Below are 26,080 nucleotides of genomic sequence, written 5' to 3'. Positions count from 1 at the left end.
GGTTCTCGCCCGGAAAAGGGTGGAATGCCATCTTCGGGTTGGGGAGGAGACCCTGCCCCAAGTGGAGGAGTTCAAGTACCTCGGAGTCTTGTTCACGAGTGAGGGAAGAGTGGATCGTGAGATCGACAGGCGGATCGGTGCGGCATCTTCAGTAATGCGGACGCTGTATCGATCCGTTGTGGTGAAGAAGGAGCTGAGCCGGAAGGCAAAGCTCTCAATTTACCGGTCGATCTACGTTCCCATCCTCACCTATGGTCATGAGCTTTGGGTTATGACCGAAAGGACAAGATCACGGGTACAAGCGGCCGAAATGAGTTTCCTCCGCCGGGTGGCGGGGCTCTCCCTTAGAGATAGGGTGAGAAGCTCTGCCATCCGGGAGGAGCTCAAAGTAAAGCCGCTGCTCCTCCACATCGAGAGGAGCCAGATGAGGTGGTTCGGGCATCTGGTCAGGATGCCACCCGATCGCCTCCCTCGGGAGGTGTTTAGGGCACGTCCGACCGGTAGGAGGCCACGGGGAAGACCCAGGACACGTTGGGAAGACTATGTCTCCCGGCTGGCCTGGGAACGCCTCGGGATCCCCCGGGAGGAGCTGGACGAAGTGGCTGGGGAGAGGGAAGTCTGGGCTTCCCTGCTTGGGCTGCTGCCCCCGCGACCCGACCTCGGATAAGCGGAAGAAGATGGATGGATGGATGGAAGATTGAAAATTTTTTCACAATGCTATATTATTGTCAGAATGTCATCCACAAACATTTTTTTTTATATTTGACTTCTTACTCAACACTTAACAGCATAGTATGAAGTGCACATTTTGAACAATTCTGCAATAATATTGCAAATAAAGTGCTGACCTACACCTATAGTAGTACAGTATGTGCAGTCAAATTAAATTGTGTGAATAATCTGCGTTTATATATGATTAATGCAATTTTTGTATTAATTAATTGCATTTGTTAACTATGACAGTCCTACATACGTATATTACATACAATTAGGGCAAAATAAAGTCTACACTGCAAATTAAGTAAAAAAAAAGCAAAAACTACTATTGACTCTCATTCAGATCTTTTGTCTTTTTTCCACAAATCCGAACCAAAATGTGTTTTGTCCATCGCTACGCTGTAGAACCAAATTGCTGTATTACATTTGAGACCCACTTTGTAATGCAGTATCGCATCTTTAAATAGTGTATCCTATATTTATACTCCATACCAGACCTCTGGACTTCCTTTAGTGGCTGTGCGGATTTCCCGAGAAAGATTCATATTATTTGTCACTTTCTTCTTCTATTCATCAGGACCGTGGAGGTTTCTGTCTGACTTACGAAGCATCAATGACTCGTCTTTTCCGGGAAGGACGCACAGAGACTGTGCGATCCTGCTCCAATGAGAGCAGTGCCTTTGTCAGAGCTTTGGAGAATTCAGAGGTACGTCTGTGACAATCATTGGTACTTTAACTTTTTACTTTACAGCTGTTTTTCTTTCTTTCTTTCTTTGTCGAGCAAAACATTAAACAGTAGAACCCGTTCATGTCCACCTTGCTCAGACCAGCTTACTGGCTGAAACTGAACCCAAAACTAGCCATTGCTTGAATGTTACCTTTAGCCAGAGACATACGGACAATGGATAATAATAATGGATTTTTCAACCTGAGGCGGTTAGTTGACATGGTTTTCCTCCATTTATGTATATTTTTATTTAATTTGTTCTGTTTTTGTGTGATATGTATTACATTTATCAACCAGAGCTGCTGTGGGAGGGGGGGGGGGGGGGTTGGTGGTAGCGGGGGGGTGTATATTGTAGCGTTCCGGAAGAGTTAGTGCTGCAAAGGGTTCTGGGTATTTGTTCTGTTGTGTTTATGTTGTGTTACGGTGCGGATGTTCTCCCGAAATGTGTTAGTCATTCTTGTTTGGTGTGGATTCACAGTGTGGCGCATATTTCTAACAAAACTTAAAGTTGTTTATACAGGCACCCTCAGCACCTGTATCGCTGCTGATCAAGTATGCGTTGCATTCCCGTGTGTGTTCATACAGAAGCCGCACATATCTTGTGACTGGGCCGGCACGTTGTTAGAATGGATGAAAAGCGGACGTTAAAAGCAGTGCCTTTAAGGCACTCCCCCAAGACTGTGGTCTGGGTGAGCTACGAGATATAATGACTGATGAACACCTTCGTTCGATAATGAAGGTTGCCTCAGCTCAAAGCCTGATCCCCGACATTAATGAACTAGCATCCAAGAAAAGATGGCAGATATCTGGCTTGGGCACATCAGATTAGATCAGTGTGTTGCAAACTGAGCAGTTTAAAGTCCTGAATGGTTGGTTTATTCATTGTTATTTTATTTTCAAATTTATTAGCCTGTGGAAAAAGTTAATGTTGATATTTACCTCAAAATGCTGCAAATAGAAAAGAGGCATTCAATTTTTATTTAAATTGTATTTTATATGCCATTTATATTTTTTAATTATTATTATTATTATTTGAAACTCGATTTTGCTTGTCACTATAAAGTTATATAAGCCTTGCTTGTTCAGTATTCAATGCAAAACTTGTTTGGGTCCCTATTAAAAGGTTAATTTGTTCAACCTTGGCCCGCGGCTTTGTTCAGTTTTAAATTTTGGCCCACTCTGTATTTGAGTTTGACACCCCTGCTGTAGATCAACTTCAGATCTATTCGTTGATATAAAGTTTTCTATGTTTTATGCCCTTTTTGTCAGAGGAAATAATTTTTTTGCAATGGCAAATATTCACACTATGCACTGCTAAGGCTGGGATTGCTGCCGCTGCTCTCCCATCTCTTGACCTGCATCGCCACTTCGGAGGACTAAATATGCTGCTGGCTGCATGACGGTCAGGCGGGTCCTTGTGGCCTTTGGTGGCACAATGACGGCTCTGCCTAGAGTCTCCAAAAATGTGCCGCCTGTAACCTTTTCTTCCATTCCATGTGGTTTCAATGTTTGTTTCTGCTCGTGTGGGGTGTGGTCTCTCGCTGGCTTGGGGTCTGGCTGTCCCCTGCTTTTCTCGTGCCTTGTCCTCTGCCGGGTGCGTCTGTCTGTGGCCTGCTGCTGACTCTTGTGGGCGGTGCGGTGGGCCTGGCTCTGGGATTTCTGTTGCTGGCCAGCCTGGCTGCGTGGGGGCATGTGGTCCCTGGTTCCCTGGGCGCCACACCTACTGTTTGTGGGTTGGGCTCTCTGGGAGGCTGGGGCCGTACTCTGGCTCCCACGCACACTGGGAGTCAAATATATTGTACATACAAATTCACATATACTCACATACATACATACATACATAGGTACCTACGCTCCCACATACATACACAAATACAGTACATATCTACATACTCAAAGTTCGTACATCCACACGCACATTCATTGTACAAACATACACATACACATACTGTACATATACATTCACTGTACAAACATACATATTCACATACACTCACTGTACAAACACATATACACATTCTGTACATATACATTCACTGTACAAACATACATATACACATACTGTACATATACATTCACTGTACAAACACAGATACATATTCTGTACATATACAAGTACATATGCATACATACACTCATGCACATAATCACGTTTCATCAAAACATATATTAACATTGTGCCATAGGGCAAACTGGGTATAACACATGGCACACTGACAATGACATGGCACCCCAAACCATCACTGATGGTGGAAACTTTACACTAGACTTCAGGCAACGTGGATCCTGTGCCTCTCCTGTCTTCCTCCAGACTCTGGGACCTCGATTTCCAAAGGAAATGCAAAATTTGCATGGTTGGGTGATGGTTTGGGGTGCCATGTCATCTGCTGGTGTCGGTCCACTCTGTTTCCTGAGATCCAGGGTCAACGCAGCCGTCTACCAGCAAGTTTTAGAGCACTTCATGCTTCCTGCTGCTGACCTGCTCTATGGAGATGGAGATTTCAAGTTCCAACAGGACTTGGCGCCTGCACACAGCGCAAAATCTACCCGTGCCTGGTTTAGGGACCATGGTATTTCTGTTCTAAATTGGCCCGCCAACTCCCCTGACCTTAGCCCCATAGAAAATCTGTGGGGTATTGTGAAAAGGAAGATGCAGAATGCCAGACCCAAAAACGCAGAAGAGTTGAAGGCCACTATCAGAGCAACCTGGGCTCTCATAACACCTGAGCAGTGCCAGAAACTCATCGACTCCATGCCACGCCGCATTAACGCAGTAATTGAGGCAAAAGGAGCTCCAACCAAGTATTGAGTATTGTACATGCTCATATTTTTCATTTTCATACTTTTCAGTTGGCCAACATTTCTAAAAATCCCTTTTTTGTATTAGCCTTAAGTAATATTCTAATTTTGTGACACACGGAATTTTGGATTTTCATTTGTTGCCACTTCAAATCATCAAAATTAAATGAAATAAACATTTGAATGCATCAGTCTGTGTGCAATGAATAAATATAATGTACAAGTTACACCTTTTGAATGCAATTACTGAAATAAATCAAGTTTTTCAAAATATTCTAATTTACTGGCTTTTACCTGTATATATATATATATCGTTCTGCTGAGGCAGCACGGTGGCAGAGGGGTTAGTGCGTCTGCCTCACAATACGAAGGTGCTGAGTAGTCTGGGGTTCAATCCCAGGCTCGGGATCTTTCTGTGTGGAGTTTGCATGTTCTCCCCGTGACTGCGTGGGTTCCCTCCGGGTACTCCGGCTTCCTCCCACTGCCAAAAACATGCACCTGGGGATAGGTTGATTGGCAACACTAAATTGGCCCTAGTGTGTGAATGTGAGTGTGAATGTTGTCTGTCTATCTGTGTTGGCCCTGCGATGAGTTGGCGACTTGTCCAGGGTGTACCCCGCCTTCCGCCCGATTGTAGCTGAGATAGGCTCCAGCGCCCCCCGCGACCCCGAAGGGAAAAAGCGGTAGAAAATGGATGGATGGATGGATTGTTCCGCTGAATTGAGTGTCCAAACAAAGAATCTTACGGGTTGGTTAGCCAGTCTTGTCATGTTATTAAAGACACTGCAGGATTCCAACAGTGTCCGTAGCATGTTATCCACCTTCACTCTACTTAACGCAGACACCTCTTCCTAACTCAGTGGCCGAGTGGTTAGAGTGTAGGCTGTGAGTTCAAACCCAGGCCGAGTCAAACCAGAGACTGTAACAATGGGACCCATTACCTCCCTGCTTGGCACTCAGCATCAAGGGTTGGAATTGGGGGTTAAATCACCAAATGATTCCCGGGCGTGGCCACCGCTGCTGCTCACTGCTCCCCTGTGGGGATGGGTCAAATGCAGAGAATAATTTCACCGCACCAAGTGTGTGTGTGACAATCATTGGCACTTAAAGTCTGGACTTAACCCAGAAGTCATTGTTTGCCTTTTAATGACGTCATCACGGGTTGACTCTGTAGTTGTATGCTAAGTAACACAGTTACAATACAAGTCTCTGCTTTTTGATTGAGTGCGGCTGCAAAGTAACCCACCAAGGCACCAAATTGAATTCAAGTATGAAGTCTGCTTGGCTTTTCACTTCCTCCTTTCCTCCCTCTTAAGTCCTCTCGTCTTTAGAGTTGGGCATCATGTCTATTTGAAGTGTCAAAATGTCGGATATTGTACCCCAAGGCATTGAACGCCCTTCCTCCCTCCAGTGGATGTGTTGGAGGGGTGTGCGCCGCTTGTGTGCAGCTTCCATTAGTTCCCTCGGACAGGAAGCCTCCCTCGCTAGTTCCCTCCGACAACGGTCACGGTCGTCTTCTTGGCGCTCTGCCATAGCCGAAGTCAAGGACCTCACATAACTATTCATGCTGTGTTTATTTATTTTTCTGAGTGTTTTTACACCTTTCTTTGTGGTGGAAAAAGTCACAAATAAGATCAGTTTATTTGTGGGGATTCCCATTCAAGCATACATGTAGCATATGCATACTTGCCAACCCTCACGGATTTTCCGGGAGACATTCAGCGCCTCTCCCGAAAACCTCCCGGGACAAATTTTCTCCCGAAAATCTCCCGAAATTCAGGCAGACATGAGTGACGTGTCGACAGCCTGTTTTCAAGTCCGCTTTCCCACAATATAAACAGCATGCCTGCCCAATCATGTTATAACTGTAGAATGATTGAGGGCGAGTTCTTAGTTTCTTATGTGGGTTTATTGTTAGGCAGTTTCATTAACGTCCTCCCAGCGCGGCAACAACACACAACAACAGCAGTCACGTTTTCGTCTACCGTAAAGCAGTTTGTCTGCCGTAAACAGGACAATACTGCCATCTACTGTGCATGCATATGTGACAATAACATCTACGGCTGTTAGAGAGTGCAGTGCACAACTGCGTACACAACAAGGAGACGAAGCACAATGCATTATCAGAGAGGGTGTTCAGCATGGTTAGAAAAATAGTGACAGAGAATAGAACAAGGATGGACAATTCAACCCTTAACTCAACAATGAGTAGATGAGTGTTATGTGTGTGTGTTTATGTGTAAATAAATGAACACTGAAATTTAAGTATTTCTCTTATTTATATATATATATATATATATATATATATATATATATATATATATATATATATATATATATATATATGTATAGCTAGAATTCACTGAAAGTCAAGTATTTCTTATATATATATATATATATATATATATATATACATATATATATATATATATATATATGAAATACTTGACTTGGTGAATTCTAGCTGTAAATATACTCCTCCCCTCTTAACTACGCCCCCAACCACGCCCCCCAACCACGCCCGCCCCGACCACGCCCCCCCACACCTCCCGAAATCGGAGGTCTCAAGGTTGGCAAGTATGAGCATATGTACTAGCATACAAGAAAAACGTTTCTAACGATCAAATCCTAAGTACCGTAGAAGAAAGTCCTAAATTATTCTATTTTCAAATGTTTTGTGTTTACATTTTTTTGGGTGTGTGGAACGGATTATTTGGATTTTCTATTGGTTCGCTTTTCCACAGACCCTTTGAAATGGATTAATAACAAATAGGGAGGTATCTTGCTCAAAAAGGTTCATTATAATAATAATAATAATAATACATTTTATTTATAAGGCGCCTTTCTGGGCTCTCAAGGACACCGTACAAAATCACAACAATAAAAACAAATTGGATAAAAAAACAACAACAAAGAGAAAAGAAAAGATGATTACAATGAATAAGCAGTCAGGAATAGGTGTGTTTTGAGTCTTGATTTGAAGAGGGATATTGAATCTAAGTTGCGATGGTCTGGTGGTAAAGAGTTCCAAAGATGTGGGGCAGAGCGGCTGAAAGCTCGGGCACCCATGGTGGACAGTTTAAATAAAGGGACAGTGAGATGGATGGATGAAGAGGATCTTAGGGAACGTGAGGGCGTGGCGACATGGATCAGGTCAGAGAGATATGATGGAGAGAGGTTATGGATGGCTTTGAAAGTGAGGAGAATTATTTTAAAGTGGATGCGAAGTTTGATGGGTAGCCAGTGGAGTTGCTGCAGAACAGGGGTGATGTGCTGGATTGAAGGGGTTCTGGTGATTATCCGGGCTGCAGAGTTCTGGAGAAGCTGAAGTTTGTGAAGTGACTTGTGAGGGAGACCAAACAGGAGAGAGTTGCAGTAGTCCAGGTGAGTGGTGACCAGGCTATGGACTAGTATGGCAGCAGTAGGAGAGTAAGGGATGGGCAAAGACGATTAATGTTCCGAAGATGAAAGTAAGCAGACCGGGTAATGTTGTTTATGTGGGTTTTAAAGGAGAGGTGTGCTGTCGAGGATGACACCCAGACTCTTGACTTGGGGAGGAGGGTTAGATGTCTTCTTATTCATATACTCTTTCAAAATTTTTTGTAATCAGACCATATTTTTGGTATATTTAGATGGAATCTTTACCTGACATGTTTGGACTGTCATCTTAGACTTAGAAAATCGTTATTGTCCCCGAGGGGCAATTTGGTTTGCAGCAGTAGTCATTAAAAACAAGGTTCAACAGTAAAAACGAGGTACAACAGTAAGAACAAGGTACAACAGTAAAAGCAAGGTACAAATACATAAAATACATACATCATGAAGGCATTGAGCTAAAAACTAAAAACATTTGTAATACAATAAAAACTACCGTATTTTTCGGAGTATAAGTCGCACCGGAGTATAAGTCGCACCCGCCGAAGATGCATAATAAAGAAGGAAAAAAACATATATAAGTCGCACTGGAGTATAAGTCGCCTTTTTTGGGGAAATGTATTTGATAAAACCCAACAGCAAGAATAGACATTTGAAAGGCAATTTAAAATGAATACAGAATAGTGAACAACAGGCTGAATAAGTGTACGTTATATGAGGCATAAATAACCAACTGAGAACGTGCCTGGTATGTTAACGTAACATATTATGGTAATAATCATTCAAATAACTATAACATATAGAACATGCTATACGTTTACCAAACAATCTGTCACTCCTAATAGCTAAATCCCATGAAATCTTATACGTCTAGTCTCTTATGTGAATGAGCTAAATATTATTATTTGATATTTTACGGTAATGTGTTAATAATTTGACACATAAGTAGCTCCTGAGTATAAGTCGCACCGGCCAAACTATGAAAAAAACTGCAACTTATAGTCCGAAAAATACGGTAATCATCACACGTCGCTTCCCACTAAAGTGACTGCATAGCAGCTAAGCTTGTTTAAGAAGCTCATTTATAGAGTCAACAGCTGAGGGAACAAAGGATCTTATGTATCTGTTGTTTTTGGCCTTTCTATTACTAGGGTCGTACCTGCATCCTGAGGGCAAGAGTTTAAACTCTGAGAAGAGAGAGTGCTGAGAGTTGACCAGAATGGCCTTTGCCTTCTGGATGACTCTGGCCTGATAGATCTGGTTCAGGGGGTTTAAGGTAGTGCCTATGGTCTTTTGGCACACCTTGATTATACCACCTAGTCTGTTTTTATTGGCCACACTGAGGTTACCAAACCAGGAAGTGATAGAATAAGAATAACATCCTCATCAGTGTCCTATCAACCTGAAAGCCCCTCAGTCTCCTCAAGAAAAACAGCCTCTGATTGGCCTTCTTGCAAATACGGTCAGTGTTGGCATCAAAGGTCAATTTATTGTCTAAAATTGTGCCTAGATACTTGTATTCACGGACTATCTGAACAGCAGAGCCATTAATGAGAATGGGTGCTTTGGCAGGGGGATCACGGCGAAAGTCAATGTACATCTCCTTCATTTTATCGCCATTAAGCTCCAGGTACGAATCATCGCACCATTTGATGAAGTCAAATGATGCAGTCTTCTTCAGAAGGGTCACCTGACCACTGTGACGTGTTGCCTATCAGCTGTTCTTATAGGCGTGGCCAACCAGGCAGACCTGTCAGGTCTACCTGGTTGGCTGCCCGCCCTCGCCGCTTAATGGAGGAGGGAGTCCCAGGTATGCGAGAGCATGCATGCTCCCTCATCTCGATTGATGGTTTCCTTGGGTCGCGCCCTTAGTTCGATCGCCTCCTTAATCCATCGTTTGAATGTGTTGCTTTCTGTCCCGATGATGTGGTTATTTATTTTGCAATGATCTGATATGGCTGATTTTTAAGATTTCCTGTTCGGATTTTTGTTTTTGGCTTCTTGTAAACCTTCCAGTCTTTTTCGCATTCTTTCTGATGTTCTTTCTCACTTGTCTTAAATGTCCTCCCTGTTCCTCCGATATATGATTTTCCGCATGATTTACACGGGATTTTGTAGATGACATTGCATTTCTTGTCTTGTTCTATTTTGTCTTTTGGATGTACAAGTAACTGTCTTGTTTTTGTGTGAGGTTTAACTGTTGTGTTTATTTTGTGTTTTTTCATGGTTCAGTTACTCCCCTAATGTATGGTAAGGTTAAGACCTCTTTGTTTCTTCTTTGTTCTCTTTTCCTTGTTTTTTACTTGTTGTTCCCCTTTTCTTGATGGCCCAGGTGGGATACTGGCAGTTTTTGAATGCATTTTGGATGTGTTTTTCTTCTTTTTTTTTTATCTTGTTCTTCTGTTATGATGTTGGCCCGTTCATAGAGTGTTCTCAGTCGAAACATGTCAGGTAAAGATTACATCTAAATATACCAAAAATATTGTCTGATTACAAGAAAATTTGAAAGAGGGAGGTATCTTGACCAGGGCCATAATCAGGATTTGACAAATACCTTGGTCAAAATTTGGTGGTCCAAGAGGAGCTTTGAAAGGATGAAATCATGGTCTCCCAGCACCCTTTTCCATATAAATAATATTACCCTCAGCAACACAGCTAACAATCCACTTTTTTAATTACTATGCTGAAGATTAGCGTATAAAACGTACAAACCCTGTTTCCATATGAGTTGGGAAATTGTGTTAGATGTAAATATAAACGGAATACAATGATTTGCAAATCATTTTCAACCCATATTCAGTTAAATATGCTACAAAGACAACATATTTGATGTTCAAACTGATAAACTTTTTTTTTTGTTGCAAATAATCATTAACTTTAGAATTTGATGCCAGCAACACGTGACAAAGGAGTTGGGAAAGGTGGCAATAAATACTGATAAAGTTGAGGAATGCTCATCAAACACTTATTTGGAACATCCCACAGGTAAACAGGCAAATTGGGAACAGGTGGGTGCCATGATTGGGTATAAAAGTAGATTCCATGAAATGCTCAGTCATTCACAAACAAGGATGGGGCGAAGGTCACCACTTTGTCAACAAACGTGTGAGCAAATTGTTGAACAGTTTAAGAAAAATCTTTCTCAACCAGCTATTGCAAGGAATTTAGGGATTTCACAATCTACGGTCCGTAATATCATCAAAGGGTTCAGAGAATCTGGAGAAATCACTGCACGTAAGCAGCTAAGCCCGTGACCTTCGATCCCTCAGGCTGTACTGCATCAACAAGCGACATCAGTGTGTAAAGGATATCATCACCACATGGGCTCAGGAACACTTCAGAAACCCACTGTCAGTAACTACAGTTGGTCGCTGCATCTGTAAGTGCAAGTGAAAACTCTCCTATGGAAGGCGAAAACCGTTTATCAACAACACCCAGAAACGCCGTCGGCTTTGCTGGGCCTGAGCTTATCTAAGATGAACTGATACCAAGTGGAAAAGTGTTCTGTGGTCTGACGAGTCCAAATTTCAAATTGTTTTTGGAAACTGTGGACGTCGTGTCCTCCGGACCAAAGAGGAAAAGAACCATCCGGATTGTTATAGGCGCAAAGTTGAAAAGCCAGCAAGACATTGCCAAGCCACGTGTTACATCAACGTGGCTTCATAGTAAAAGAGTGCGGGTACTAGACTGGCCTGCCTGTAGTCCAGACCTGTCTCCCATTGAAAATGTGTGGCGCATTATGAAGCCTAAAATACCACAACGGAAACCCCCAAACTGTTGAACAACTTAAGCTGTACATCAAGCAAGAATGGGAAATAATTCCACTTGAGAAGCTTAAAAAATGTGTCTCCTCAGTTCCCAAACGTTTACTGAGTGTTGTTAAAAGGAAAGGCCATGTAACACAGTGGTGAACATGCCCTTTCCCAACTACTTTGTCACGTGTTGTAGTCATGAAATTCTAAGTTAATTATAATTTGCAAAAAAAAAATAAAGTTTATGAGTTTGAACATCAAATATCTTGTCTTTGTAGTGCATTCAATTGAATATGGGTTGAAAAGGATTTGCAAATCATTGTATTCCGTTTATATTTACAACTAACACAATTTCCCAACTCATATGGAAACGGGGTTTGTACATTTAAAACCTTAACACCATTCTAACTCCGACATTGAATTGAACTCACAACTGTCTGTTTTATAATGTTGCTCCTAGAGACACTCCCCTTAGGAGCCAACAGGAGTTTTAGGGAGAAATCTGTCTTCATATTGTAATCAGTGACAGAGCATGTTGTGGCCAGGAAAACATTTGGGGTAAAAGTTAATATGAAGCGCCTTGTCATTCAATACTTTACATATGACATGTGCTTCTTCACTCGGATAGCGGAGCCCTACGCACAGCGGCCGGGCAGCACCTGACTGACATGATAGCAGTATTATACCGACAGAGTTTCACATCAATTTTATTCAAGTAAAGCAAACAACAGCAACGTTAGTATAATTTAGTGTTAAGGTTATCTTGACTGTTTTTTTAGATCGGATGTTGAAAGTAAAAGTGGACTACATTCCGTTAGGTTGTAGCAGGACCAAAGATTGTATATTGATAGATGATGATCATTTCATTTTTTCATTTCATTTATTTATTTCAGGCAATGACATAAAAAAGTACAAAGTTGACAACACATAATAATATAAATTAATATAGTGCAAATTAATAAAGTGCAAAAGGTAATGTACAGTATGTAATGCATGATTGTCCAGTTTTGCCTGAAAGGGAGTGGGAAGAAGATAATTTATTTAATCCCACCCCCAGTTCTCCATTCAGTGATTATTCACATGAGTTCACTCTTACTTTGTTCAAGGATTATAATACAGATGTTGTATCATAGTGGCATTACCACAGGTAACAATAATTATTACACTGTAACAATAATTTATATCAACAATGTAGGAATAATGAATATACCAACAATGGTAATAGACAAAATGTCAACAATGGTAGTAGACAAAATACCAACAATGGTAATAGACAACATAGCAATAATGGTAATAGACAACAAAGCAACAATGGTAAGGAGACATTGAGCACATGTTAACACTTTGAGACAAAGTACAACAGCAGGTCAAATTAAAGACCCTCATCTCTATATTTGAACCAGACCCCATGTTTGTATAATAGTTTAAATCGATTAATAGTTTGGCATTGCTTGTGTTGTAAGTCCAGTTTGTTCCATAGTTTTACTCCGCATACAGACACACAAAAACGTTTACGAGTGGTTTGAGCTCTCGGCAATGAGAAATATCCAAAGCCTCTCAAATTATGAGCCTGCACTCGTCTTATAAAAAAACGTTGTAGATTAGGCGGCAATAATTTGTTAAATGCTTTATATAAGATTATTAATGTATTATATTTAACAAGGTCATCAAATTTGAGCAACTTTGATTGCATAAACAGATTATGAGTATGTTCTAAATAACCAACGTTGTGAATGATCCGCACTGCTCTTTTCTGTAATATGATCAGAGGATGAATTGTGTTGTGGTAAGTATTACCCCATACTTCAACACAATAGGTAAGGTATGGGAGTACCAAGGTGCAGTATAAAGTACGGAGTGCATTTTCATTGAGGTATAGTTTTGCTTTGTTCATAATTGAGAGGCTTTTGAAGATTTTTGTTTTAATGTGTCTGACAAGAGGTTTCCATGATAGTTTACTATCAATTATTACTCCCAAAAAGTTATTCTCATTTACGATTTCAATTTGGGTACCATCAATACTTATTTTCTGTTCAGACGTTATGTTGCGATTTCCAAACATCCCTGTTTTAGTTTTATTTATATTCAAAGATAATTTATTTGTGTCCATCCATTTTTTTTACTGTTTAGTTCTGTGTTTACTGTATTTATGAGCTCATTATAGTCATCACTACTGTAGAATATATTTGTGTCGTCTGCAAATAGTATACATTTCAGTACTTTAGATGTATTAAACATATCATTAATATATACATTAAACAGTTTTGGCCCCAACACGGACCCTTGGGGGACACCACAAGCAATGCCAAGAGTATCAGATAAAAATTTACCCATTTTTACAAACTGTACCCTCCCTGTTAAATAACTTTTTAACCAGTCACCAGCCAGCCCCCTAATTCCATATCTTCCCATTGTATCTAGTAGAATTGAATGATTAATGGTATCAAAGGCTTTCTTTAGATCAATAAAAATACCAACTGCATATCTTCATAGATCGACCGTGTTGCGATGTATTGGCACAGGATGTCCTAAACAAAGATTTGCAGTCAGTCATATCTTCTTTTTGTCACTTAAAAAAATACAGAGTACATGACCTAAGTGTCTTCAATGGTCGTTACAGCCATGATCTTGACTACATAGTCTATCAAAGTGACAGTCTAAAATTGCTGGTGATGTTATGTTGTGATCGGAGTGTTTTTGTATGCGTAGACAGCAGAACACTGTTGCCGCCTCTTCAGACTGGCTTCAGAGAGGCACCAGAATCTTTATCGCCTGGCAATGACTGGAGCAGGAATTGACCGACACCTCTTCTGCCTTTATGTCGTCTCTAAATATTTGGGAGTGGAGTCACCCTTCCTCAAAGAGGTGATAATCTCGTTGTCTGTAGATATTACGTACATTTCTAGTAACAATGTCTGGAAGCACTCAATGATTCAGATGGGAGTACGAATGCAGCTTGTGTCATTTAAAACATCAGTCTATTTCTTCTTGGGACATTCTAGGTTTTGTCAGAGCCTTGGCGCCTCTCCACCAGTCAGACACCAGTTCAGCAGTTGGAATTGTTTGACCTGAAGAACAACCCTGAATTCGTATCGCTTGGCGGAGGCTTTGGACCAGTAAGGATGACATACTTATTTTTCTTGTTTTGTTGGATCCTAATGTGCCACTGGCAACTCCCTCTGTGATCCTTTAGGTTGCTGATGATGGTTACGGCGTTTCTTATATCATCGTGGGCGAGGACATGATCAACTTCCACGTGTCGTCCAAGTACTCCTGTAGTGAGACTGTAAGTCATTTCAATCAATCAATCAATGTTTATTTATATAGCCCTAAATCACAAGTCTCTCAAAGGGCTGCACAAGCCACAACGACATCCTCGGTACAGAGCCCACATAAGGGCAAGGAAAAACTCACCCCAGTGGGACGTCGATGTGAATGACTATGAGAAACCTTGGAGACGACCGCATATGTGGGTAACCCCCCCCCCCCCCCTCTTGGGGAGACCGAATGCAATGGATGTCGAGTGGGTCTGACATAATATTGTGAGAGTCCAGTCCATAGTGGATCCAACATAATAGTAAGAGTCCAGTCCATAGTGGGGCCAGCAGGAAACCATCCCGAGCGGAGACAGGTCAGCAGCGCAGAGATGTTCCCAACCGATGCACAGGCGAGCGGTCCACCCCGGGTCCCGACTCTGGACAGCCATCACTTCATCCATGGCCACCGGACCTGTGTGTCTCTGTTACGTTCCCAGATGACTTAGAGTCTAGGGATCGCAGGAGAACGCAACATAAAAGTGTATAAACCAAATGAGTTGTAAATTAAAGACACAGAAGCCAAGAATTGAAAACAAAAACTAGTGTTATTGAAAAGTAACCATGGGGGGGGGGGGGGGGGGGGTTACAACAAGACACACTAGGCTAGCTTGGGAATACAGGTGCTGTCAAAGAAATGAACAAAACATACCAAAAGATACCTCTGAAAAAGAAAGGTAAACTTACTAACTAAAGCTATTTAATTAGCATAAACCAAAAACTTACCTACATACTCTAGCCAAAGAGGGGGTCCAAAACATACAAGGGTGACAGCCACCACTAAGCCTGGTGTCTCTATACACAAACAAATCTTACGTGTGTAGTGTATAGAGGCCTCTGTCTAACCTTTCCCAAAACTAGGCTACAGATACTTACAAAAGTTGAAAGGTAAAACAAAAAGGAAGACTCAAAAACAGGTGGCACAAGTTTAGCAAAGAGTTTAACAAAAATGATTACAAAACAAAATAGCGTCAAAGACAAAGTAGCGTCTCCCAAAGCTCCACACAGCATGTCAGAAAAAGAATCCACCCTGATCCAGTGGTGAGCAGGTGATTTTAAACAGGCTGGGAGGATGAATGGTGGTCCAGGATTGGCTGGCTGATTAACAGGTGAAACGAGGAGCAGCTGGGAACAGGAACCGGTTGATTGGCAGCAGAGGCAGTGAATGAGTGTGACCTGTACAAACAAATAGAAGAAGAAACACAAAACAAACAAACCACCACTACGTGGAACGTAACAGTCTCCCCCTCCACAAAGGATAGGGGGGAGCAGAGGAGAAAGGAAAAGAAACGGCAGATCAACTGGTCTAAAAAAGGGGGGCTATTTAAAGGCTAGAGTATACAAATGAGTTTTAAGATGGGACTTAAATGCTTCTACTGAGGTAGCATCTCTAACTGTTACCGGGAGGGCATTCCATAGTGCTGGAGCCCGAATAGAAAACGCTCTATAGCCCGCAGACTTTTTTTGGGCTCTGGGAATCACTAATAAGCCGGAGTTCTTTGAACGCAGATTTCTTGCCGGGACATATGGTACAATACAATCGGCAAGATAGGCTGGAGCTAGACCGTGTAGTATTTTATACGTAAGTAGTAAAACCTTAAAGTCACATCTTAAGTGCACAGGAAGCCAGTACAGGTGAGCCAGTATAGGCCTAATATGATCAAACTTTCTTGTTCTTGTCAAAAGTCTAGCAGCCGCATTTTGTACCAACTGTAATCTTTTAATGCTAGACATAGGGAGACCCGAAAATAATACGTTACAGTAATCGAGACGAGACATAACGGACGCATGAATAATGATCTCAGCGTCGCTAGTGGACAAAATAGAACGAATTTTAGCGATATTACGGAGATGAAAGAAGGCCGTTTTAGTAACACTCTTAATGTGTGACTCAAACGAGAGAGTTGGGTCGAAGATAATACCCAGATTTCTATCCTTTTTATCTGTGATACATCTGCCATTATCGCTTTTGTTTCACTGTTGCTAATTCGAGCTGGTCTGTTGAAGGCATTTGTATCAGATGTGTCTCAATGGTGTAATATTGCAGTATATATGCACTTTCCCTCACTTTTTTCTTTTACCATATTTTTCGGACTATAAGGCGCACTTAAAATCCCCAAATTTAAGTGCAGATCCCCAAAACACATTGCTACCCAATAGGTAAGAAAAGTTGGTTTCGCATAATGTTGCGTAACAAAACGCCAGATAATTTCTCCTAATAAGTTCAATTTTGGGGTCCTTATACACACACTATAATAACACCTGTATGTTGAAGCACAGTACGTCTGACTATGGTAGCAGTTATCAGGGATGTTCCGATACCGATACTGGTACCGGATTAAGCGCCGATACGGCACTTTTTGGAGGTATTGGTATTGGCGGGTACTTGTAAATACATCTTTGATACCATACAAATATGTATTTTTTTAAAGAACCTCGGGTCTACAACCTAAATAGAACGCACCCAAGCGGTGAAGTCCGCTAGCATGCTAATGATGCTACACGGAAATTACTTCTTCTTCGCCAGAAACAGAAGACCAAAGCAGCGAGCGCAACCAAAGCAAACATGTCGTCGGTGTGGCAATATTACAAACTTGAGCCGCCAACAAGTCGATTGCAACATGCAAACTTTGCAATATCTCTTGTTTCGAGAGGTGGGCCACAAGCTAAAGCTAACAAGGCGGGACAAAAACAACAACAAACCCACAAGAATCCCAATGTACAGTCGGCATTTGTGGTAAACTAATCGAATTCATAGTATTGGATGATCAACCGCTCTTAAGTATTGAAGAATGTAGGATTTCGCTGCTTAATAGAGTATACCGGGCTATTCAACTACATAATGAAGAGTTCCGCAGTTTTAAGAGCCCAAAGTCTCAGGGGCCAGACATCAAAATGTGGAAGTTTCTTTAGAAAGTGCCTCCGCAGGTTATATTCCTTTGAGACTGTGTTTGCTTATTTACAAAGTAAACACGTTCAGCTTTCACTCCGCACATTGAATGAATTCATGATTCTTCCATGGCTACTCGTTTCCGGCGTGTGCAGCTCGACAGCAAGTTTAGTTGATTGATGTTCCTTCTTTTAAATTATTTTTCTTTATTTCTTTATACGTCTTCCTGAAAATATAAACATTACAAAACTATAACATCGCATGTGTATTTTACATAAATAATGTCCATTATGTATGTTACATAAATAAAATATAATACACACAGCAAACATTGCACAAATGTGGTGTAACACAATTCAACTTAAAGTGTAGTTTTATCGCTCTCTGCCGGTCAAATTCAGCGCTACATGTATTTAACCAGTTTTGATCGGCAGAGTTAAACAGCCAAAAACAACACGACCACAAATTCAGCAATTTCAATACATTCATACTTTGTTGTTTATATTTGTGATATTTGCTTATTTTCTGTCTGATAATAGAATTCTTCTCACTAAGCAGATTTTATGTTAGAGTGTTTTACTTGTTTTAAGGGTTTTGGTCCTAAATGATCTCAGTAAGAAATTACAGCTTGTTGTTGAGATGTTATGACCTATATTGAGTAAAACATGCTTGAAACTAGAATATCAAGTGTTGCAAAGCTGTGTCATCAACACTCACAAGTATAAAACTACTTTTTTAAAGTAATAATTTCTTATTTCAAGCATGAAAAAAAAAATCATGACTTTGACATAATTGTGTCTCATAATTAAAACAGATGACAGCCAAATGGACTTTGCTGTTTTATTTTCAATGAAACAATAGAAAATACGTACTCATATAGTAGTACAGTTGGCACAGTACAGTAAACTGACAGTTAGTATTTAAACATTTAACATGTGACATTTCCAACAATTTTGAACAGAAATAGTTCATGCGCATTCAAATAAATTCTTCAAAATGATATTTTAAAAAATTTTGGCCGGGGGCCGGGCTGTATATATGCGCACTGATTGACTGAAAGAGCACGCACTTGGCGCAATGATGTCAAAATGAATTTTTAGACCATATGATTTGCCTGAGCGGCTAGGAGACCCCGAGAGTAACAAGCGGTTGCCTTGTTGCCTTTCCATTAAGAACAATAAATTAGTTTTTAGTATAAGTTTGCTGGTTTCAAGAAATGTAATGCTGAGCGCATATCATTATGTCAAGATAATGGCACCAGCATTTACTTAATCTAAGAATATTTTTCAACATATTGAGCAAAAAGGTCTCTTTTTTTTTTTTTCTATCAAGAAAAGTGCACTTGTTATTAGTGAGAATATACAGAACTGTCTCAGAAAATTAGAATATTGTGATAAAGTTCTTTATTTTCTGTAATGCAATTAAAAAACAAAAATGTCATACATTCTGGATTCATTACACATCAACTGAAATATTGCAAGCCTTTTATTATTTTAATATTGCTGATTATGGCATACAGCTTAAGAACACTCAAAAATCCTATCTCAAAAAATGTGAATATTTTCTCAGACCAAGTAAAAAAAAAAAGATTTATAACAGCAAAACAAAATCAAACATTTGAAAATGTCAATTAATGCAATCAGTACTTGGTTGGGAATCCTTTTGCACGGATTACTGCATCAATGCGGCGAGGCATGGAGGCAATCAGCCTGTGGCATTGCTGAGGTGTTATGGATGCCCAGGATGCTTCAATAGCGGCCATTAGCTCATTTGCATTATTGGGTCTGGCGTCTTTCAGCTTCTTCTTCACAATACCCCACAAATTCTCTATGGGGTTCAGGTCAGGGGAGTTGGCAGGCCAATCGAGGACAGTAATGTCATGGTCAGTACACCAGTTACTGGTGGTTTTGGCACTGTGGGCAGGTGCAAGATCATGCTGGAAAATGAAATCATCATCTCCATAGAGCTTTTCAACAGATGGAAACATGTAGTACTCTAAAATCTCTAGACGCGTCTGACTTGGGCTATGGAAAAGAAGCACTGGACAGTTGCAGAGTGGTCCAGAGTCCTGTTTTCAGACGAAAGCAAGTTTTGTATTTCATTTGAAAGTCAAGGCGCTAGAGTCTGGAGGAAGGCGGTAGAGGAGCAAAATCCAAGTTGCTTGAACTCCAGTGTGAAGTTCCCACAGTCAGCAATGGTTTGGGGAGCCATGTCAGCTGCTGGTGTTGGTCCACTGTGTTTCATCAAGTCCAGAGTCAATGCAGCTGTGTACCAAGAGGTTTTAGAGCACTACATGCTTCCATCTGTTGAAAAGCTCTATGGAGATGATGATGATTTCATTTTCCAGCATGATCTGGAATATACAATATATATAGCGATTATTGACGTTTACTAATACATTTTATAATCGTCCATATCCGAATTGCGATGCATCTAAAAGTTGTTTATTTCCCCCACCTCTACTCATGATTTAGTAACATGTAATTATAATTCACTTCAGGGTTTCCCCACTATATGTGGCAGTGGGGGTTTGGCCAATATGACATCATATGTATGACATCATGATCATTTTGATTTGCAGTAATGCAAATATTTTCGTTCAAAACAAATATAGTGTTTAGTTATAATGATAATATTAATATTTTTATTATATTATCAGAATCACAATCAGCTTTATTGGCCAAGTAAGTTTAACACACAAACAATTTGTAGGCTGTGCTTTTTGTTCAATGCAATTTCAATTCTTGTTGCTTGAGGTAACACAGGCTACACTGTATTTTGCCCTCCCTGAATATTGGATTTTATTTATATGTAAACACTCCTTTGAATAAGATATGAAAAATATAACTTGGTGTTTTGTTGATTATTCTCCACAATGAAGTCAGTGTAAAACTAAGCACTCTAAGGAAAGTACATTATATATACACACAAAGTGCACATACAGTACACTGCAAAAAGTCAGTGTTCAAAAACAAGAAAAAAATATACAAAAGTGAGGGGTATTTTATTTGAACTAAGCAAAATGATCTGCCAATAGAACAAGAAAATTTGGCTTGTCAAGATTTTCCAAAACAAGTCAAATTAGCTAACCTCAATTAACCCGAAAATACCTTAAAATAAGTATATTCTCACTAATAACAAGTGCACTTTTCTGGGTAGAAAAAAAAAAGAGACCTTTTTGCTCAATATGTTGAAAAATATTCTTAAATTAAGTAAATGTTAGTGCCATTATCTTGACATAATGATATGCGCTCGGCATTACATTTCTTGAAACCAGCAAACTTACACTAAAAACTAAGGCAAATCATATGGTCTAAAAATGCATTTTTCCATCGATGACATGACATCATCGCACCAAGTGCTTGCTCTTTCAGTCAGTTAGTGCACATATATACAGCCCGGCCCTGGCCAAAACATTTTTAATTGTAATTCATCTGAATGTGCATGAACTATTTCTGTTCAAAATAGTTTGAAATATCACATGTTAAATGTTTAAATATTAACTGTCAGTTTACTGTACTGTGACAACTGTACTACTATATGAGTACGTATTTTCTATTGTTTCATTGATAATAAAACAGCAAAGTCCATTTGGCTCTCATCTGTTTTAATTATGAGACACAATTGTGTCAAAGTCATGATTTTTTATTTCATGCTTGAAATAAGAAATTCTTACTTTGAAAAAGTAGTTTTATACTTGTGAGTGTTGATGGCGCAGCTTTGCAACAGTTGATATTCTAGTTTCAAGCATGTTTTACTCAATATAGGTCATCAAATCTCAGCAACAAGCTGTAATATCTTACTGAGATCATTTAGGACCAAAACCCTTAAAACAAGTAAAAGACTCTAACATAAAATCTGCTTAGTGAGAAGAATTATCTTATCAGACAGAAAATAAGCAAATATCACCCTTATTTGAGATATTTAATCTTACTTAGATTTCAGTTACAAAGTGTAAAAAAATTTTAAAAAAATGTAAACTAATTTTGAAGGTGTGGCGGCATTTATCCTGCCGTGGGGGAAACCTTGACCTTTGTTACGGGATACTTCCTAATACGCTTCTGCCTTGGAGACTTTGTATCTGTCAGTAATGTGAAACTATAGTTATTTGATACTTGTTTATATTTACTGATGTCTTTTAGACCGCAATATTGTTCAATTAGGGACACTCATGCTACGTTTGTCAATCTCGTGTGCTATAAGCTGTTGTGTAGCTGCTAACCTTTAGTAGCCTATAGCCTAGCATGTTTTCGTAAGACGCTGGCAGCCACTCAAGGAGCCCAAAGGCTGTTCGTCGCAATGGAAGGTTTGGGCCGGGCTGTGGGATCACAGACTGTGGCCATTTCTGAACTGAATCGCAAGATGGATCACATCATGGAGAAGCTTGCTGAAAAGGAAACATTGAATATGAGGGCCAGCATGGAAGAATAGAACAGACAAATAATAATAATAATAATGGATTAGATTTTATATCGCGCTTTTCTATTATTAGATACTCAAAGCGCTCACAGAGAAGTGGGAAGTCATTGTAATGTCTGCTCGCGGAAAACAAACATCCTAATCTATGATTTGACTCCCTCGAATGGCCTTGACGCTGTGAACAGGAACAGGCTGTTCTGAAAACACCCCCGAGGACACCTCAATGATGGACGCTTTTGACCTCCCTCCCTCCTCAACGACACCTGGAGTCAAACTTTTGCTTGCATGCAGAACGGCCCCAGCCTCTGAACATTACATCGACACACCCAAGACAATGGGCATATACACACACACACACACCCCTCCCCCACCCCACGCCTTCACCACCGCTTGATTCCCCTCGGGGTGATGGACGGCTGGCAGCGCTGCATAGCAGCAGTCGACCTCCATGGTCCCAACTCTCCGCCCCTTTGTTGCAAGTTGTCATGATTAAATTTAACATGTTTATGTGTGCATGGCATGGAGGTTTTTTCCCACTCCAGACTAGGCCCCCTAAGGAGCCCAGTCTAGATTGTATTTTTTTACTCATCTTCTTCCCCGGCGTTTTACCTTTTTCTTATCTTTTTCGGGGCGCCTTGTGGCGACCCATCAGCGTTCCTGTTCTGTAACCCTGTACACTGTTCGTTCGTCTAATCTTGAACGGGTTTCTGCTGAAAATATAGTTTCGTTGTACTTGCGCAATGACAACAAAGTCCTATCGTGTCCTATCCTATGTTTACCTTTTGTAAACGACTTCACTAAAACACAAGTAATGACCAACCTTGTGTGCTTAGTTGAGGACATTCAGATGTTAAACGGCTCTCCAGCTTTGGGTTGAAGTTCATAAGTCCAGCTTCTTTTGCATCATATGCTGCGGAGTGATCACATGATGTTTTGAAGAAACACTGAAAATTATTTTTTCTCTCTTGTTGGTCTGTTTCCATTTTAGGATTCCCACAGATTTGGTGCTCAGATAAAGAAAGCCTTCCAAGACCTCATGACTCTCCTCTCTGCTGACACCAAAACCCCTCCGTCGTCCAAAGCCGAGCCTCTGTCCAAGAAAGCCCTTTAAAGGCTCTGTGGATATTCTCCACGGCGCAAAGTGAAAGTAAGACTGTACTTTAATGGCCATCTTTGTTTACGCTCCCCTTTCTTCACAAGTTAATGAAGCTACATTTTGGCAATCGATCCCTGTGCTGTTTTAGCTCAGGAAAACTACCTTTTTTTTTAACACAGAATTAGGTTCACCTGCACAAGCTAACTGGTTAGCTCCATAAGACGGGGCAAAAATGACCAACAGCCCTCGGGTAGGGATATAACGTGAAACGCTATAGTGATAAACCACGGTAAAACTCTTCACGGTGAGTATTACCGTTTTAAATGAAAATCGTCGTAAAATCGTGATTGATAACACTGATGAAATGACAGACCAGTGATACTGCTCATTTACTGAATAAGCTCGCTAGCGCTAAAATGCTAACAGGAAAACAATTAGGAAAATACAATCTAAATACCGTATTTTTCGGACTATAAGTCGCAGTTTTTTTCATAGTTTGGCCGGGGGTGCGACTTATACTCAGGAGCGACTTATGTGTGAAATTATTAACACATTTTGATTTTGAAGCTTATTTTGCAATAAACAGGAAGTCACTGTGTGCGTGTAATAATAATAATAATAATAAATTTTATTTATAAGGCGCCTTTCTGGGCACTCAAGGACACCGTACAAAATCAAAACAATAAAATCAAATTGGATAAAAACAACAATAATAACAACAACAAAGATAGAGAAGAAAAGATGATTACAATGAATAAGCAGTCAGGAATAGGTGTGTTTTGAGTCTTGATTTGAAGAGGGATATTGAGTCTAAGTTACGAAGGTCTGGTGGCAAAGAGTTCCAAAGATACACAGCATTATGCAATGGCATAATGCTGTGTACCGTATTTTTCGGACTATAAGTCGCAGTTTTTTTCATAGTTTGGCCGGGGGTGCGACTTATACTCAGGAGCGACTTATGTGTGAAATTATTAACACATTACCGTAAAATATCAAATAATATTATTTAGCTCATTCACGTAAGAGACTAGACCAGGGGTCGGCAACCTTTACCAGTCAAAGAGCCATTTTGACCAGTTTCACAAATTATAGACAACAATGGGAGCCGCAAAAATTTTTTGAAATTTTAAATGACATAACACTGCATACAAAGTTTTTTTTTTTTATTTGTGCTATGTATAAACCAGGGGTCTCAGACACGCTGCTCACACCTTTATATGAAATATGAAAGCTGGTGCGGCCCGCGGGCTTTAATTGAATGACGCTTGTCAACGTCATGCGTGCCGTGTTGGTACAGCATATAGCACCCACGACAACCAGCGTGCCTGATCAGCCACATGTAGTATGGGGCTTCCGCTTGCTCAAGTAGGTGACAGCAATGCATACTTGGTCAACAACCACACAGGTTACACTGACGGTGGCGGTATAAAAAAAACTTTAACACTCTTACTAATACACCAAACAAGAATGACAAACACATTTCGGGAGAACATCTGCACCGTAACACAACATAAACACAACAGGACAAATACCCAGAATCCCATGCAGCCCTAACTCTTCCGGGATACATTATACACACCACCTACCAAACCCCGCCCACCTCAACCTACGCACAGAGAGGGGGGTTGATGTTTGAGGGAGCAGGGTTGGGGTGGGGGCGGGGTTTGGTGGTAGCAGGGGTGTATAATGTAGCCCGGAAGAGTCAGGGCTGCATGGGATTCTGGGTGTTTGTTCTGTTGTGTTTATGTTGTGTTAAGGTGCAGATGTTCTCCCAAAATGTGTTTGTCATTCTTGTTTGGTTTTGGTTCAAAGTGTGGCGCATTATTAGTAAGAGTGTTAAAGTTGTTTTATATGGTCACCGTCAGTGTAACCTGTGTAGCTGTTGACCAAGTATGCATGGCTGTCACGTACGTGTTCAAGTAGCAGATGTATATTGTAATACAAGTGTTGGGCTGGCACGCTGTTAATACAGATTGTAGAGGGCGCCAAATGTTGAACCATCATGACACGCCCTTATTATAGCTGTAAGGGTGAAAATCGGTGAATATTAATCCCGGGAGTTTTCTGCGAGAGGCACTGAAATCCTTTAGTCTCATGGTAAAATTGGGGGGTTCAGCAAGTTAGCTGCTGAGCCGCATCAGAGTGATCAAAGAGCCGCATGCGGCTCCGGAGCCGCGGGTTGCCGACCCCTGGACTAGACGTATAAGATTTCATGGGATTTAGCGATTAGGAGTGACAGATTGTTTGGTAAACGTATAGCATGTTCTATATGTTATAGTTATTTTAATGACTCTTACCATAATATGTTACGTTAACATACCAGGCACGTTCTCAGTTGGTTATTTATGCATCATATAACGTACACTTATTCAGCCTGTTGTTCACTATTCTTTATTTATTTTAAATTGCCTTTCAAATGTCTATTCTTGGTGTTGGGTTTTATCAAATACATTTCCCCAAAAAATGCGACTTATATATGTTTTTTTCCCTTCTTTATTATGCATTTTCGGCCGGTGCGACTTATACGCCGGAGCGACTTGATTCCACACATAAGTCGCTACTTAGTATAAGTCGCACCCCCGGCCAAACTATGAAAAAAACTGCGACTTATAGTCCGAAAAATATGGTACATACTTTTTGAGTACTCATGATAACCGTGATCATTTTGGTTGTGACATGAAAATGTCATATCGTTACATCCCTACTCCCAGGACAATTTAGAGCCAATAGTCTTCTTCTGATTGTCCTTAGGTGTACCTAATGTTGTGTCCGCGGCCTTAAGGACACCACATGACTTGTGTTGTTCGGATTGAAACACATTAAAGGTCTTGGTTGTGTATACGGTGTGAGTCACTTTACACCAATGTGGTATTTTCGGGTATTGTTCTCAGTTTCAGTTTCGGTTTGCACAAGGCAGTGACGACAAAGTGAAAACGAAAGGAGTCTGTTATGAATTGAGTGCATGCTGCAGCTGGACTTCTACGAAAGGTA

General features: G+C 40.6%; 1 protein-coding gene across 1 annotated transcript in view; it reads left to right on the top strand.

Moving 5' to 3' along the window:
• Window positions 1-24,475, top strand: part of cpt1a2b (carnitine palmitoyltransferase 1A2b) — a 134,310-nt gene extending 109,835 nt beyond the window's left edge. The window contains exons 15-19 of the mRNA XM_072915711.1: window positions 1,295-1,423; window positions 14,080-14,235; window positions 14,373-14,486; window positions 14,564-14,656; window positions 22,982-24,475. Of these exons, the coding sequence (XP_072771812.1) occupies window positions 1,295-1,423; window positions 14,080-14,235; window positions 14,373-14,486; window positions 14,564-14,656; window positions 22,982-23,104 (615 nt within the window). The 3' untranslated portion in view covers window positions 23,105-24,475. The remainder of the gene's footprint in view (window positions 1-1,294; window positions 1,424-14,079; window positions 14,236-14,372; window positions 14,487-14,563; window positions 14,657-22,981) is intronic.
• The last annotated feature ends 1,605 nt before the right edge of the window (window positions 24,476-26,080 follow it).

This window comes from Nerophis lumbriciformis, linkage group LG22 (assembly GCF_033978685.3).
Source record: "Nerophis lumbriciformis linkage group LG22, RoL_Nlum_v2.1, whole genome shotgun sequence".
Taxonomy (NCBI): domain Eukaryota; kingdom Metazoa; phylum Chordata; class Actinopteri; order Syngnathiformes; family Syngnathidae; genus Nerophis; species Nerophis lumbriciformis.
This window is presented reverse-complemented; position numbering and strand designations above follow the sequence as displayed.